At 41.7% G+C, this 14516-nt stretch overlaps 1 protein-coding gene across 1 annotated transcript in view; it reads left to right on the forward strand.

Annotated features, from left to right (window-relative positions):
• The window catches only part of LOC140453945 (dynein axonemal heavy chain 8-like), a 1117430-nt gene that overhangs the window by 854685 nt on the left and 248229 nt on the right, over window positions 1-14516 (forward strand). Inside the window, exons 59-60 of the mRNA XM_072548819.1 lie at window positions 8222-8385; window positions 14090-14282. Coding sequence (XP_072404920.1) covers window positions 8222-8385; window positions 14090-14282 — 357 coding nt within the window. The remainder of the gene's footprint in view (window positions 1-8221; window positions 8386-14089; window positions 14283-14516) is intronic.

A 14516-nucleotide genomic window follows, 5' to 3' on the forward strand; every position in this document is an offset into this window, starting at 1 on the left:
GTTACCTTGTAATCCTCAAGCACCCTAACTGAGCCTTCACATCTCATCCTAACATAAGCCTTCTTCATTTTCTTGACCAGAGATTCCACTTCCACTTACAATTAGCATTTCCACCTATTCTGGTGTCATCTGCAAATTTGGTGATATTACATTTGCTTCCTCCCTCCAAGTCAATAATATACGTTGTAAACAGTTGTGTTCACCACTGATCCCTGTGGAGCCCCACTTGTTACAAGTTGCTGACCTGACAAAGTACCGCCTAATCACAACTTGCTGTTTCCTGCCCATTAATCAATTCTCTATCCATGCCAATATACTACTGCCCCAAATATCTTGGGTTCTTATGACTTAACCATTGTTGAATGTCTTCTGGAAGTCTAACTACAACATATCTACTGCTTTTCTTCTATCCACTATGGTTGAGACTTCTTCAAAAAACTCTAATTTAATGGTCAGGTAAGATTTTCCTTCCATGCAGCCATGTTGATTGTTTGATTAGATTATGAATTCCCAAATATGCTCCTAATACTTTCTTATTAATTAATTCCAACATTTTTCCAACAACAGATGTTCAGCTAATTGATCTCTTGTTAGAGATTAGAAACAGGAAAGGAGAGATTATTCTGTTGGGAGTTTTCTATAGGTCTCAAATAGTTCCAGAGATGTAGAGGATAGGATAGCAAATATGATCATCGATAGGAGCGAGAGTGACAGGGTAGTGTTATGGGGTCTTTAACTTTCCAAATATTGACTGGGAATACTATGTATCAAGTACTTTATATGGGTCAGTTTTTGTCCAATGTCTGCATGAGGGTTTCCTGACACTGTATCAGGAATCCTGATGAAGGGCTTTTGCCTGAAACGTCGATTTCGAAGCTACTTGGATGCTGCCTGAACTGCTGTGCTCTTCCAGCACCACTAATCCAGATGCTGCGTTTCCTTGGTGAGTATGTACTGGTCAGGCAGGGAAGAAGTTGTTGAGCATGGGAGCCATGGTTTACTAAGGAAGTTGAATCTCTTGTCAAGAGGAAGAAGAAAGCTTATGTTTGGATGAGATGTGATGGCTCAGTTAGGGCGCTTGAGAGTTACAAGTTAGCCAGGGAAGACCTAAACAGGAAGCCAGGAGGGGACATGAAAAGTCATTGGCAGGTAGCATCAAGGAAAATTCTAAAGCTTTCTATAGGTATATCAGGAACAAAGAATGACTAGAGGAAGATGAGGGCTAATTGAGTATAATAGTGGGAATTTGTGTGTGGAGTCAGAGGAGATAGGGGAAGCGCTAAATGTATAATTTTTGTCAATATTCACAGTAGAAAAAGACAATGTGGTCAAGGAGAATACTGAAATACAGGCTACTGGATCAGACGGGATTGGGGTGCATAAGGAGGAGGTGAGAGCAATTTTGGAAAGTGTGAAAAATAGTTGTCTCCTGGGCCAGATGGGATTTATCCTAGGATTCTCTGGGAAGCCAGGTAGGAGATTGTTGAGCCTTTGGCTTTGATCTTTATGTTGTCATTGTCTACAGGAATAGTGCCAGAAGACAGGAGGATAGCGAATGTTGTTCCCATGTTGAAGAAGGGGAGTAGAGACAACCCTGGAAATTATAGACCTGTGAGCCTTGTTTCAGTTGTGGGTAAAGTGTTGGAAAGGGTTATAAGAGATAGGATTTATAATCATCTAGAGAGGAATAAGTTGATTATGGATAGTCAACACGGTTTTGTGAAGGCTAGGTCGTGCCTCTCAAACCTTCTCGAGTTCTTTGAGAAGTGACCAAATAGGTGGGTGAGGGTAAAACTGATTGATGTGGTGTATATGGATTTCATTAAGGCGCTTGATAAGGTTCCTCATGGTCGGCTACTGCACAAAATACAGAAGCATGGGATTGAGGGTGATTTAGCAGTTTGGATCAGAAATTGGCTAGCTAGAAGACAGAGGGTGGTGGTTGATGGGAAATATTCATCCTGGAGTTCAGTTACTAGTGGAGTACCACAAGGCTCTGTTTTGGGGCCACTGTTTGTCATTTATGTAAATGATGTGGATGAGAGCATAGAAGGAGGAGTTAGTAAATTTGCAGATGACACTAAGGTTGTTAGAGTTGTGGATAATGATGAAGGGTGTTCTAGGTTACAGAGGGACATAGATAAGCTGCAGAACTGGGCTGAGAGGTGACAAACGGAGTTTATACAAGAAAAGTGTGAGATGATTTCACTTTGGAAGGAGTAATAGTAATAAAAAGTACTAGGCTAAAGGTAAGATTCTATGCAGGGTAGATGAGAAGAGAGATCTGTGTCCAGGTACATAGATCTTGAAAGTTGCCATCCATGTTGACAGGGTTGTTAAGAAGGCATACAGTGTGTTCGCTTTTATTGGAAGAGGTGTTGTGTTTCGGAGCCATGAGATCATGTTGCAGCTACATAAAACCCTGGTGCGGCCACATTTGGCCACTGCATTGTAGGAAGGATGTGGAAGCTTTGGAAAGGGTTCAGAGGTGATTTACTAGGATGTTGTCTGGTATGGAAGGAAGGTCTTACGAGGAAAGGCTGAGGGACCTTATAGAGGTTTACAAAATTATGAGGGGCATAGATAGGATAAATAGTCAAAGCCTTTTCCCTGCGATCAGGGAGTCCAGATCTAGAGGGCATAGGTTTAGGGTGAGAGGGGAAAGATATAAAAGAGACCTAAGGGGCAACTTTTTCATGCAGAGGGTGGTACGTCCATGGAATGAGCTGCCAGAGGATGTGGTGGAGGCTGGTACAATTGCAACACTTAAGAGGCATTTGGATGTGTATATGAATAGGAAGGGTTTGGAGGGATATGGGCTGGGTGCTGGCAGGTGGGAATAGATTGGGTTGGATATCTGGTCAACATGGACAGGTTGGACCGAAGGGTCTGTTTCCATGTGTACATCTCTATGACTCTATGACTCTATAACTTGAGGCTGTTTTCATTAGAGAGAAGAAGGTTGAGAGGTGATTTAATTGAGACATATAAGGTAATCAGAGGGTTAGATAGATTGTTCAGTGAGAACCTTTTTCTCAGATGGCGATGGCTAGCACAAGGGGTCATAGCTTTAAATTGAGGGGTAATAGGTGTAGGACAAATGTCAGAAGTAGTTTCTTTAGTCAGTAGTAGGGGCGTGAGATGCAATGCCTGTGACTGTAATAGACCCGCCAACTTTAAGGGCATTTAATGGTCATTGGATAGGCATATGGACAAGAATGGAATTGTATAGGTTAGATGGGCTTCAGATTGCTTCCACAGGTCAGTGTAACATTGAGTGCTGAAAGGCCTAGACTGCGCTGAAATTTTCTATGTTCTACCCTCTTTCTTTAACCTTTCCTTTTTGAATACCAACTTTCCAATTCTCTGGTACTTCTCCAGAATCCAATTTTTTTTTGAAAATTACAACAAATGTATCAACTATGTCTGTTGCTACCTCTTTTAGGATCCTAGAATGCAAGCTTTCAGGGCCAGGGGATTCCTTTTTCTAGGTACACATATTAATGGCATGCAGCAAGGAAGCAAATGTATAGTAGCCAAATTTGCAGACAACACCAAAATAGGTGGAAAGACAGGTTGTAAAAAGGATACAAACAGTTTACAGAGATATTGATAGGTTAAGTAAACAGGCTAAAATTGGCAAATGGAGTGTCATGTGAGAAAATGTGAAGTTCAATTTGGAAAGAAGAGCAACAGAGCAGAAGAGTGGGGGACAAGCTACTGATCCAAAACGTCGACTTTCCTGCTCCTCTGGTGAACTGCTGTGCTCTTTCAGCTCCACATTATATTGACAACAACCGAGCAGAATATTATTTAAATGGAGAAAAACTGCAGAAAGCTGCAGTGCAAAGAAACTTGGGATATTTGTGCACAAAGTACAAAAGCGAGCTCAAAGATGCAGCAAGGAGGTTGGAGGATGAGGGTGGGAAAGTCTACTGCAACTGTACAAGGTGCTGGCGAGACCACATCTGGAGAACTGTGAGCAGGTTTGGTTCTCTTATTTAAGGAAAGATATTATTTCTTTGGAGGCAATTCAAAGAAAGTTCACTAGGCTAACCCCTGATATGGAAGACTTGTCTTATGAGCAAAGACTAAAGAGGTTCCGAATTTAGTCATTGGAATTTTGAAGAACAAGTAATAATCCCATTGAAACATTTACAATTCTTAAGGGGCTTGACAGGGTAAATGCTGACAGGATGTTTCCCTTCATGGAAGAGTCTAGGATTGGAGGCCATAGTCTCATAATGAAAGGGTCAAGATTAGAGTGGTGCTGGAAAAGCACACCTGGTCAGACAGCATCCGAGGAGCAGGAATATCAATGTTTCAGGCAAAACGCCCTTCATCAGGAATGAGGCTGGGAGCCTTGGGGGTGGAGAGATAAATGGGAGGGGCGGGGGGGAAGGTAACTGAGAGTGCAATTGGTGGATAGATGTGGGGGTAAAGGTGATAGGTCAGAGAGGAGGGTGGAGCAGAGAGGTGGGAAGGAAGATGGACAGATCGGGCAGGTCATGAGGACGGTGCTAAGCTGGAAGGTTGGAACTGGGGGTATGGTGGGGGTGCCAATTCAAGTCGAAGAGGAGAAGGAATTTCTTCTCTCAGACAGTGAGTCTTTGAAACTGCTTGCCACAGAAAGTTGTGGCTATGGAGTCCTTGTTTACATTTAAGGCTGAGATAGACAATTCTTGATCTGGAAGGGAATAAAATGTTATGGGGGAAATATAGGAAAATGGACATGAGGAATATTAGATCAGCCTTGATCCTGTTGAATGCTGGAGCAGGCTGAAGGACCAAATGACCTAACTATTCCTTTTTCGGATGGTTTAAGGTCTTGTAATGTGAAGTTGAGGAGTTTGAGCCTGTACTCATTGGAGTTTAGAAGACTGAGGGATGAACTTATTAAACATAAGATTGTTGGAGGCTTGTCAGGCTAGATGTGGAAATGTTCCCGTTGTGAACAAATCGAAGAACAAAGGACATAATCTCAGACTAAATATCACCTAATTACAACAGATGAAGTGGATTTTCTCCTCTGAGTTTAGTGAATCTGTGGAATTCTTTACCACAGAGAGCTGTAGAAACTGCATTCTTATAAAGGTTCAGACTTTTAATTAGATTTGCATTTTAATGAAACATTCGGAAAAGGTTATTCTAAATGGCACAAAGCAAGATAAATCAAGATCACAAGGGTTTTAAAAAAGTTAAAGGGGAAGGGAAGCTGTTAGGAATCTAACTTGAAGAACAACATATGAAACTATGAAAAGGGGAGGTCAATGAAGGACTGAGGATAGTGGTTCTTAAATTATTGCAGTATAGGAAAGCAGGTAAATGAGCTTGTGGCAGAGATTGAAATTGATGGGGCTGCAAGGAAACCAGTGGTGGGAAGAAATATTCAAGGACATGCGTCCTATTGGAAGGACAGGCAGAGGGGTGGAGATTGCCTTGTTAGTTAGAAATGAAGTCAAATTGATAGCAACACCGAGTCAGAAGGCATTGAATCTGTGCTGGTAGAGTTGGTGAACCACAAAGGATAGGAGAGCCTGATGGCAGGTACGTACAGGATTACTAGCAGTATTCAGAATGAGGCAGAAAATAAATCAGGAGATAAAGGCATGTGAGATTGGCACTATTACAATAATCATGGGGGTCTTCAGCATGCAGGTGGACTAGGAAAATCAAGTTGATAGCAGATCCCAAGAAAAGGAATTCATAGATTGTATGCACGATGGTTTTTTTTGGAGCAGCTGTGGTAGAGCCCATTAGGGAACAGGTTGATTTGGTGATGTGCAATGAGGCAGTCTTTATTTGGGAGCTTAAGGTGAAGGGACTCTTCGGAGATAGTGATGATAACATGATAGAATTCACCCTGCAGTTGAGAGAGAGAAACTGGAATCAGATATAATGTTATCACAATTAAGTAAAGGTAAGTGCAAAGATATGAGGAAGGAGCTGGCCAGATTAGATTGGAAGAAGAGTCTAGCAGAGAAGACAATAGAGTAATTTCGGCAAGACTTTTTGGGCATTATTTGGGAGGCAGAGCCGAAATCCATCCCAAGGAAGACTAAACATACCAAGGAGGGCCAAGGACAAAATAAATGAAAAAGAAAAAGTATACATTTATGGTGAAAATTAATAGGAAGCTAGGGGATTGAGAAGCTTTGAAGAACTAGCAGAGGACAAATAAAAAAAGCAATAAGAAGGGAGAAGGTGAAATGTGAGAGTAAGCTAGCTTGTAATATAAAAGAAGATTGCAAGAGTTTTTTTTTAAAAGCAGGTAAGCAAGAGACAAAAGTGGACATTGGACCAAAGGAAATTGAAGCTGGAGAACTAGTACTGGGGACTAAAGAATCTGTGGAACTCATTACCACAGAAGGTCATGGAAACCAAGCCATTGAATATATATTTAAGACAGAGATAGGTAGGTTCTTGGTTAGTAAGGGGATCAAGGGTTATATGGAAAAGCCAGGAGAATGGGTTTGAGAAATTTATCAGCCCATGATTGAATGGCAGAGCAGTATGATGGACCAAATGGCCTAATTTTACATTTGTGCCTTATGGTTTTGTGGCCTTAATCAGTAAGTGAATCGGGGGTTATAGGAAAAAGGCAGGAAAGTGGAATTGAGGATTATCAGATCAGCCTTGACCCCATTTGGTGTTAAGACCATAAGACCATAAGACATAGGAGTGGAAGTAAGACCATTCAGCCCATCGAGTCCACTCCGCCATTCAATCATGGCTGATGGGCATTTCAACTCCACTTACCTGCATTCTCCCCGTAGCCCTTAATTCCTCGAGACAACAAGAATCTATCAATCTCTGCCTTGAAGACATTTAGCGTCCCGGCCTCCACTGCACTCTGCGGCAATGAATTCCACAGGCCCACCACTCTCTGGCTGAAGAAATGTCTCCGCATTTTTGTTCTGAATTGACCCCCGCTAATTTTAAGGCTGTGTCCATGGGTCCTAGTCTCCTCACCTAACGGAAACAATTTCCTAGCGTCCACCCTTTCCAAGCCATGTATTATCTTGTACGTCTCTATCAAGTCTCCCCTTAATCTTCTAAACTCCAATGAATACAATCCCAGGATCCTCAGCCATTTCTCATATGTTAGACCAACCATTTCAGGGATCATCCGTGTGAATCTCCGCTGGACACGTTCCAGTGCCAGTATGTCCTTCCTGAGGTGAGGGGACCAAAACTGGACACAGTACTACAAATGGGGCCTAACCAGAGCTTTATAAAGTCTCAGTAGCACAATGGTGCTTTTATATTCCAACCCTCTTGAGATAAGTGACAACATTGCATTCGCTTTCTTAATCACAGACTCAACTTGCATGTTGCCCTTTAGAGAATCCTCGACTAGCACTCCCAGATCCCTTTGTACTTTGGCTTTACGAATTTTCTCACCGTTTAGAAAGTAGTCTATGCTTTTATTCTTTTTGCCAAAGTGCAAGACCTCGCATTTGTTCACGTTGAATTCCATCAGCCATTTCCTGGACCACTCTCCCAAACTGTCTAGATCCTTCTGTAGCCTCCCCACTTCCTCAGTACTACCTGCCTGTCCACCTAACTTCGTATCATCTGCAAACTTCGCTAGAATGCCCCCAGTCCCTTCATCCAGATTATTAATATATAATGCGAACAGCTGTGGCCCCAACACTGAACCCTGCGGGACACCGCTTGTCACCGGCTGCCATTCCATAAAAGAACCTTTTATCCCAACTCTCTGCCTTCTGTCAGACAGCCAATCCTCAATCCATCCCAGTAGCTCACCTTGAACACCATGGGCCCTCACCTTACTCAGCAGCCTCCCATGTGGCACCTTATCTAAGGCCTTGTGGAAGTCTAGATAGACCACATCCACTGGGTTTCCCTGGTCTAACCTACTTGTCACCTCTTCAAAGAAGTGTTGTAGAAGACTCGATGATTGAATGGCCTGCTTCTGCTCCTTTGTTTTATGGTCTTGTGTATCCCTGGTAATTAGGATTAAATGTTTAGAAAAGTGATATTATACTTTGGTGCAAGAGGGAAATGAGTATTACTGAAAGGGTAAGCTCTTTTCAGCAAGTCAGATTTTATGTTCCATCAAAGCCAGTGAAAAACAATTTCAGGTGTTATATTCATCAGCTTCCAGTCATAAATGCCTATTTCACCTTGTCATCCAAGATTAATTTCACCTTCTATATTTCATGCAAATCTTGAAAGTTGCTTTCTTCTTCTTTAGGTGAAAATGCTGCCTACTCCAGCTAAATTTCATTACATCTTCAATCTGAGGGACCTATCTCGCATTTGGCAAGGAATGTTGAACATAATGGCTGAGGAATGTTTCAATCTGGAGACACTCCTAGCTTTGTTCAAACATGAATGTACCAGGGTTATTGCAGACAGGTAATTACAACGTTTCATGGGAAAATATTATTGAAAGTATTTCTGTAAATATGTCATATTACTATATCATCAAATTATGCATCTAGATTTAATTTATTGGTGATGACACTTTAGTAGACATAATGACTTGCATAATTTCTGTTCATTTTTACACCTCACACGTGAATTAGCATGAGAATTAATGTGGGGGACAGAGTATTACAAAGCAGCACTGAAGATTGTAACCAAACTACAATATTTGGAAATCTGATGGTGCAGTTGGGAATTCAGTGTGGGGCTGAAGGGTACTCTGATTCATTTTGTTTTATGTTCAGTCAATATTCATCACAGAAACAAACCCTTTGGTCCAGCTTACCCATGCCAACAAAATATCCTCACCTCATCTAGTCCCATTTCCCAGCACCTGGCCTATATCCCTCTAAACCCTTCCTATTCATGTACCCATCCAGATGCCTTTTAAATGTTATAATTGTACGAGCCTCTACCACTTCCTCTGGCAATTCATTCCATACATGCACCACCCTCTGCATGAAAAAGTTGCCCTTAGGTTTCTTTTTAAATCTTTCCCTTCTTACCTTAAACCTATGCCCTCTAGTTTTGCCTCTACACTGGGGAAAAGACCTTGACTATTCCATCCATGTCCCTCATGACCTTAAATTTCTGTGAGGTCACTCCTCAGCCTCCAATGTACCAGAGACAACAGCCCCACTCCATTCAGCCTCTCCATATAGTTCAAATCTCCCAACCCCAGCAACATCCTTATAAACTCTTTCTGAACCCTTTCAAGTTTAACAACATCTTTTTGAGAGCAGGGAGACCAGAATCGAATGCTGTGTTCCAGAAATGGCTTAACCAATATCCCATATACCCGCAACATGATATCCCACCTCTTATACTCAATGCTCTGACCAATAAAGGAAAGCATAGCAAATGTCTTCTTCACTATCTTATCTACCTGCAACTCCACTTTCAAGGAACTTTCTTTGTTCAGCACTCCCCAGGACCTTACCATTAAGTGTGTACATTCTGCCCTCCCAAAATGCAGCAACTCACACTTATCTAAATTAAATTTCATCTGCCACTTTCGGCCCATTGGCCCTTCTGATTAAGGTCCCGTTGTACTCTGAGGTCATCTTCTTCGCTGTCCACGACACCAATGTTGGTGTCATCTGCAGACTTACTAACCTTGCCTCCTATGTCACATCCAAATCACTTATACAAATGCAGTGGACAAAAAGCAGTGGACCCAGCACCAATCTTTCCTGCTCACTGACATCCAGTCTGAAAAACAACCCTCCACCGCCACTCTCTGTTTCCTACCTTCAAGACAATTTAGTATCCAAATAGCTAGTTTTTGTATTCCATGTTATCTAACCTACCTACCATGTAGAACCTTTTTGAAAACCTTACTGAAGTCCATATGGACAATGTCCACCACTTTACCCTCAATCTTCTTCGTCACTTCTTCAAAAAGCTTAATAAAGTTAGTGAGACATAATTTCTCATGCACAAAACCATGTTGACTATCTCTAATCATTCCTTGCCTTTCCAAATACCTGTGAATCCTCTTCCTCAGAATCCCCTCCAACAACTTGCCTACCACTTAAGTCAGGCTCACTAGTTTGTGTCCAGGTAGGAAACTGTAATTTGATGTCACTTTACAAAATTAATCACTAAGTATAGAGTCATAGAGATGTACAGCTTGGAAACAGACCCTTTGGTCTAACCTGTCCATGCTGACCAGATATCCCAACCCAATCTAATCCCACCTGCCAGCACCCGGCCCATATCCCTCTAAACCCTTCCTATTCATATACCCATCCAAATGCTTTTTCCTGCCTGCCCAGAGTGTTTGACTCGCTTCATTTCTCAACTGTACTAGTCTCAGATTGATCTCTTTCCTAACTATCTCCCTGGGTCCCACCTCCAACTCCATCCCCACGTCCTCCCCACCCATCCCACGTTACTAGTTTAAATCCTCCCGAGCACCTTTTGCAAATCTCCCCACCAGGATATTAGTCCCCTTCCAATTCAGGCGCAATCCATCCTTCTTGTACAGGCCACTGCTACCCCAGAAGAGATTCCAATGATACAAAAATGTGAACCCATCTTTCATGCACCAGCTCCTCAGCCATGCATTCATCTGCTCTATCCTCCTATTCCTGCCCTCATTAGCTCATTGCACTGGGAGTAATCCAGATATTGCTATTCTCGAGGATCTCCTTTTTAAATTCTTGCCTAACTTCCTAAATTTGCCCTTCAGAATCTCTCCTTTCCCCTTGCTATGTCATTAGTTTCAATGTATACAATGAACTCCTGCTGGACCCTCTCCCCTTTTGAGGATATTCTGCACTCTCTCTGATCCTGACACGAGTGATGTAACACACCATTCTGATGTCTCACTGTCGGCTACAGTAACGTCTTTCTATGCCTCTGAATAAAGGGTCCCCTATCATAATCGATCACTTGGAATGTGACGTACCCGTCATTACATTTGAGCCAGTGTCTGTACCAGAAACTTGGTTGTTCGCACTACGTTCCCCTGAGAGTCCATCACCCTACATATACCAAAACAGCATACTTGTTTGAGATGGGAATAGCTACAGGAGACTACCTGCCTACCCCCTCCTATTTTTCCTGGAGTTAACTTGACTGTGTCTGCAGCTTTTCTCCCTTCCTATAACTGCCATCCATCACACCCCCCACTCCTGTAAATTCCTCATTGCCTCTAACTGCTGCTCTAACCAATCTGTGATCTGATAGGATTCACAATCAAACACACTTACTGCAGACATAATCATCAGTAAAATGGCAACTCTCCCTAATCTCCCACATCCAACAAGAAGAGCACATCACTCTACTAAAGGCCATCCCTGCATCTTAACAATCTACAGACCCATAAAATAGCACCGTTTTACTGCTCTAAGAAAACACTGCTCCTGGCTAACTTAGTACCTATATTTTATAGTTTTAAAATTTAATCAAGGGACAGATCTCAATAAAAAAAATCAAAAAAGAACCCACTCTCCTCACTATTGTAGATTTGCAGAAACAGCAAGGTTACACTTAAAAGCTATGCACTTTTCTGCTGCCATGCGGTGAGTTCCCCACATACGTTCCCTCAAGATCGGCTGTGATTTTCGCTGTTTAATTTTTCCTAAATGTGCTCTGATGTCCAGAGATCCTTGAACTAAAACAGTAAAGGCAGTAGCTGTGCAAATTCACTTGTGTCAGACAGTAATGTAGATTTCTTTCTCATTTGAATCACTGACCGTGTGTCATAGAGTCATAGAGATGTACAGCATGGAAACAGACCCTTCAGTTCAACTTGTCCATGCTGACCAGATATCCCAACCCAATCTAGTCCCACCTGTCGGCACTTGGCCCATATCCCTACAAACCTTCCTGTTCATATACCCATCCAGATGCCTTTTAAATGTTACAATTGTACTCACTTCCTCTGGCAGCTCATTCCATACACGTACCACCCTCTGAGGGAAAAAGTCTCATCCCAGGGAAAAGACTTTGTCTATTCATCCTATGCATGCCCCTCATAATTTTATAAACCTCTATAAGGTCACCCCTCAGCCTCCGATACTCCAGGGAAAACATCCCTAGCCTGTTCAACCTCTCCCTATAGCTCAAATTATCCAACCCTGGCAACCTCCTTGTAAATCTTTTCTAGATCCTTTCAAGTTTCACATCTTTCCAATAGGAAGGAGACCAGAATTTCACACAATACTCCAAAAGTGGCCTAACCAATGTCCTGTACACCCGTAACATGACCTCTCAACTCCTGTACTCCATACTCTGACCAATAAAGGAAAGCATACCAAACGCCTTTTTCACTATCCTATCTACCTGCGACTCCACTGTCAAGGAGCTATGAATTTGCACTCCAAGATCTCTTTGTTCAGCAACACTCCCTAGGACCTTACCATTAAGTGTATAAGTCCTGCTAAGATTTGTTTTTCCAAAATGCAGCACCTCACATTTATTTAAATTAAGCTCCATCTGCCTCTTCTCAGCCCATTGGCCCATCTGATCAAGATCCAGTTGTAATCTGAGGTAACCTTCGCTGTCTACTACACCTCCAATTTTGGTGTCATCGGCAAACTTACTAACTATACCTCTTATGCTCACATCCAAACCATTTTTATAAATGATGAAAAGTAGTGGACCCACTGTTGATCCTTGTGGCCCTCCACTGGTCACAGGCCTCCAGTCTGAAAAAGAACCCTCCACCACCACCTTCTGTCTTCTACCTTTGAGCCGGGTTTCTATCTTTGTCTCTCTTCCTCCTTTTTAAAGTTTTATTTTCTCCAAAGTTCCAAACCAATGCAACAGCTTATCAAACAGTAATTGCTGTTGGCATTTGAGGAAGTCAGCTTCAGCATTGAAAATGCCTCAAAGGAGCAGCTCTTACAGCCACAATTATTTCCCATTCTCCATCTTTAAGATTCATAGCCAGTCATTTAATCAGACGACATATTGCCTTGAGTCGGTTGTCCACATGAACCTTCCAGGTCTGAGCACTAAGGATGCACAAGTTAGAGTGATCAATGTTTTCCATCCTCCGGTAACTTGAAAAAATTAAGCCTGTTTGATTTTTCTGAAAATCCTTAAGAGAGGAAAGATTTTTAAAAAAAATATATATTTTTAATAAATGTAACATTCTTGTTTCCCTTTCTGGCTTTGGATCTTTGATGAATTTAATTCATACCTCTCTCCTTCCAAATTGCCACTCTCACCGCTTTGTGTTATAAAGCAGAGGTTGACCTCCCCCTGAAAACTAAATCTGAAAGCCCCAAAGAGGAACACCTCACCCTATAGTCAGAAAAAAGTGTGCAAAGTGGTGTAACCGGCTCCTCAGTAACTTAATGGTTAAAAAAAATCACCGACACTCACTTTAAAATCAGCAAGTAGCAATTTATTTATCTACCTCTAACAGTGAACAAATTAACTAGACTATTAACAAACCAAATAAATCCCTTCTAACTATTAACTATTCCCAAATAAAACAAGATTCTTATGGTATGTTGTTCCAATAAATATAAGTCACACTCAACAAAATAAATTTATTCTCTCAAAATTACAGCCAGGTTATGTGTCTGCTGGAGTGGTCTTTGCTTTCTCCATCGAACCATCTGTCAGGAATGCCTTCTCTGTTGTTGGTGCCATTGTTATTTAGATAGTGCTTTCTCTATGACATAGAGGAGGCTGTGAGAGCCAGTGATTCTCTCTCGAGAGCTGAGGGCCATTAGCTCTGACAGATGGCAGCTTGCTCTGAGGTCCTTGTCCAACTGCCCCCTTCTTTTATACCAGTGATGACACATCAATACTTTTTACAATAGGATTGGTCCTAGTTTTCAAAACTATCAGACTTAAATTTAATAGGTTTTTGGGATCAAAGTGTTTGGTTCAAATTGATTGGCTAAATTCAAAAGTCTGTTGTCTTGGTAAGAACTTGCTGCTTGGCCTGCTAACTATACAGCCTTAGGATACAAATGTTTCAGTTTGGGTGCTCTCTGTGTGCTTGCAAATTTTCAAGCTGCTGCTCACAGACGTTCATTTTACCTAAATTAGCCACTCCCACATAAAGCTATCAGCATGGAATTCGATGTCTCATGCTTTGTACAGTCAGTCTGTTCATTAGTAATTAAGTTAGTAAGAATTGATTCTTGACTTTTATGTGATTTAATAGATTTGTAAGCGAAGAGGACAGATATTGGTTTGAAAATGCAGTGACACGTATTGTTGAAGATAATATTGGAAAACAACTGGCAGAAAAGCTTCACAAAGAGCCGTACTTTGTTGATTTTCTTCGTGACCTTCCAGAGCCAACTGGCGATGAGCCTGAAGATTTTGTATTTGTTGTCCCAAAAGTCTATGAAATGGTACATCACATCATTGTCTGCTTTACTTCTACTCTTGTTCTTATATGTTAAGGTCTAATTACGTTTTGTAAAGCTTCACAACCATCAGCCTTGAAAATGTATTTTTCATTTCAACCCATTCTTAATTCCTTTGTTTACATGTGCCATGTTGAAAGGCAGGTCTAAGCTCTCTTGGAAGTTTGCATTTGCTTTAAAGTAACACAGGCAGGGCAAGGAGACAGTTCCATAGTTTAC

This window comes from Chiloscyllium punctatum, chromosome 3 (assembly GCF_047496795.1).
Source record: "Chiloscyllium punctatum isolate Juve2018m chromosome 3, sChiPun1.3, whole genome shotgun sequence".
Taxonomy (NCBI): Eukaryota; Metazoa; Chordata; class Chondrichthyes; order Orectolobiformes; family Hemiscylliidae; genus Chiloscyllium; species Chiloscyllium punctatum.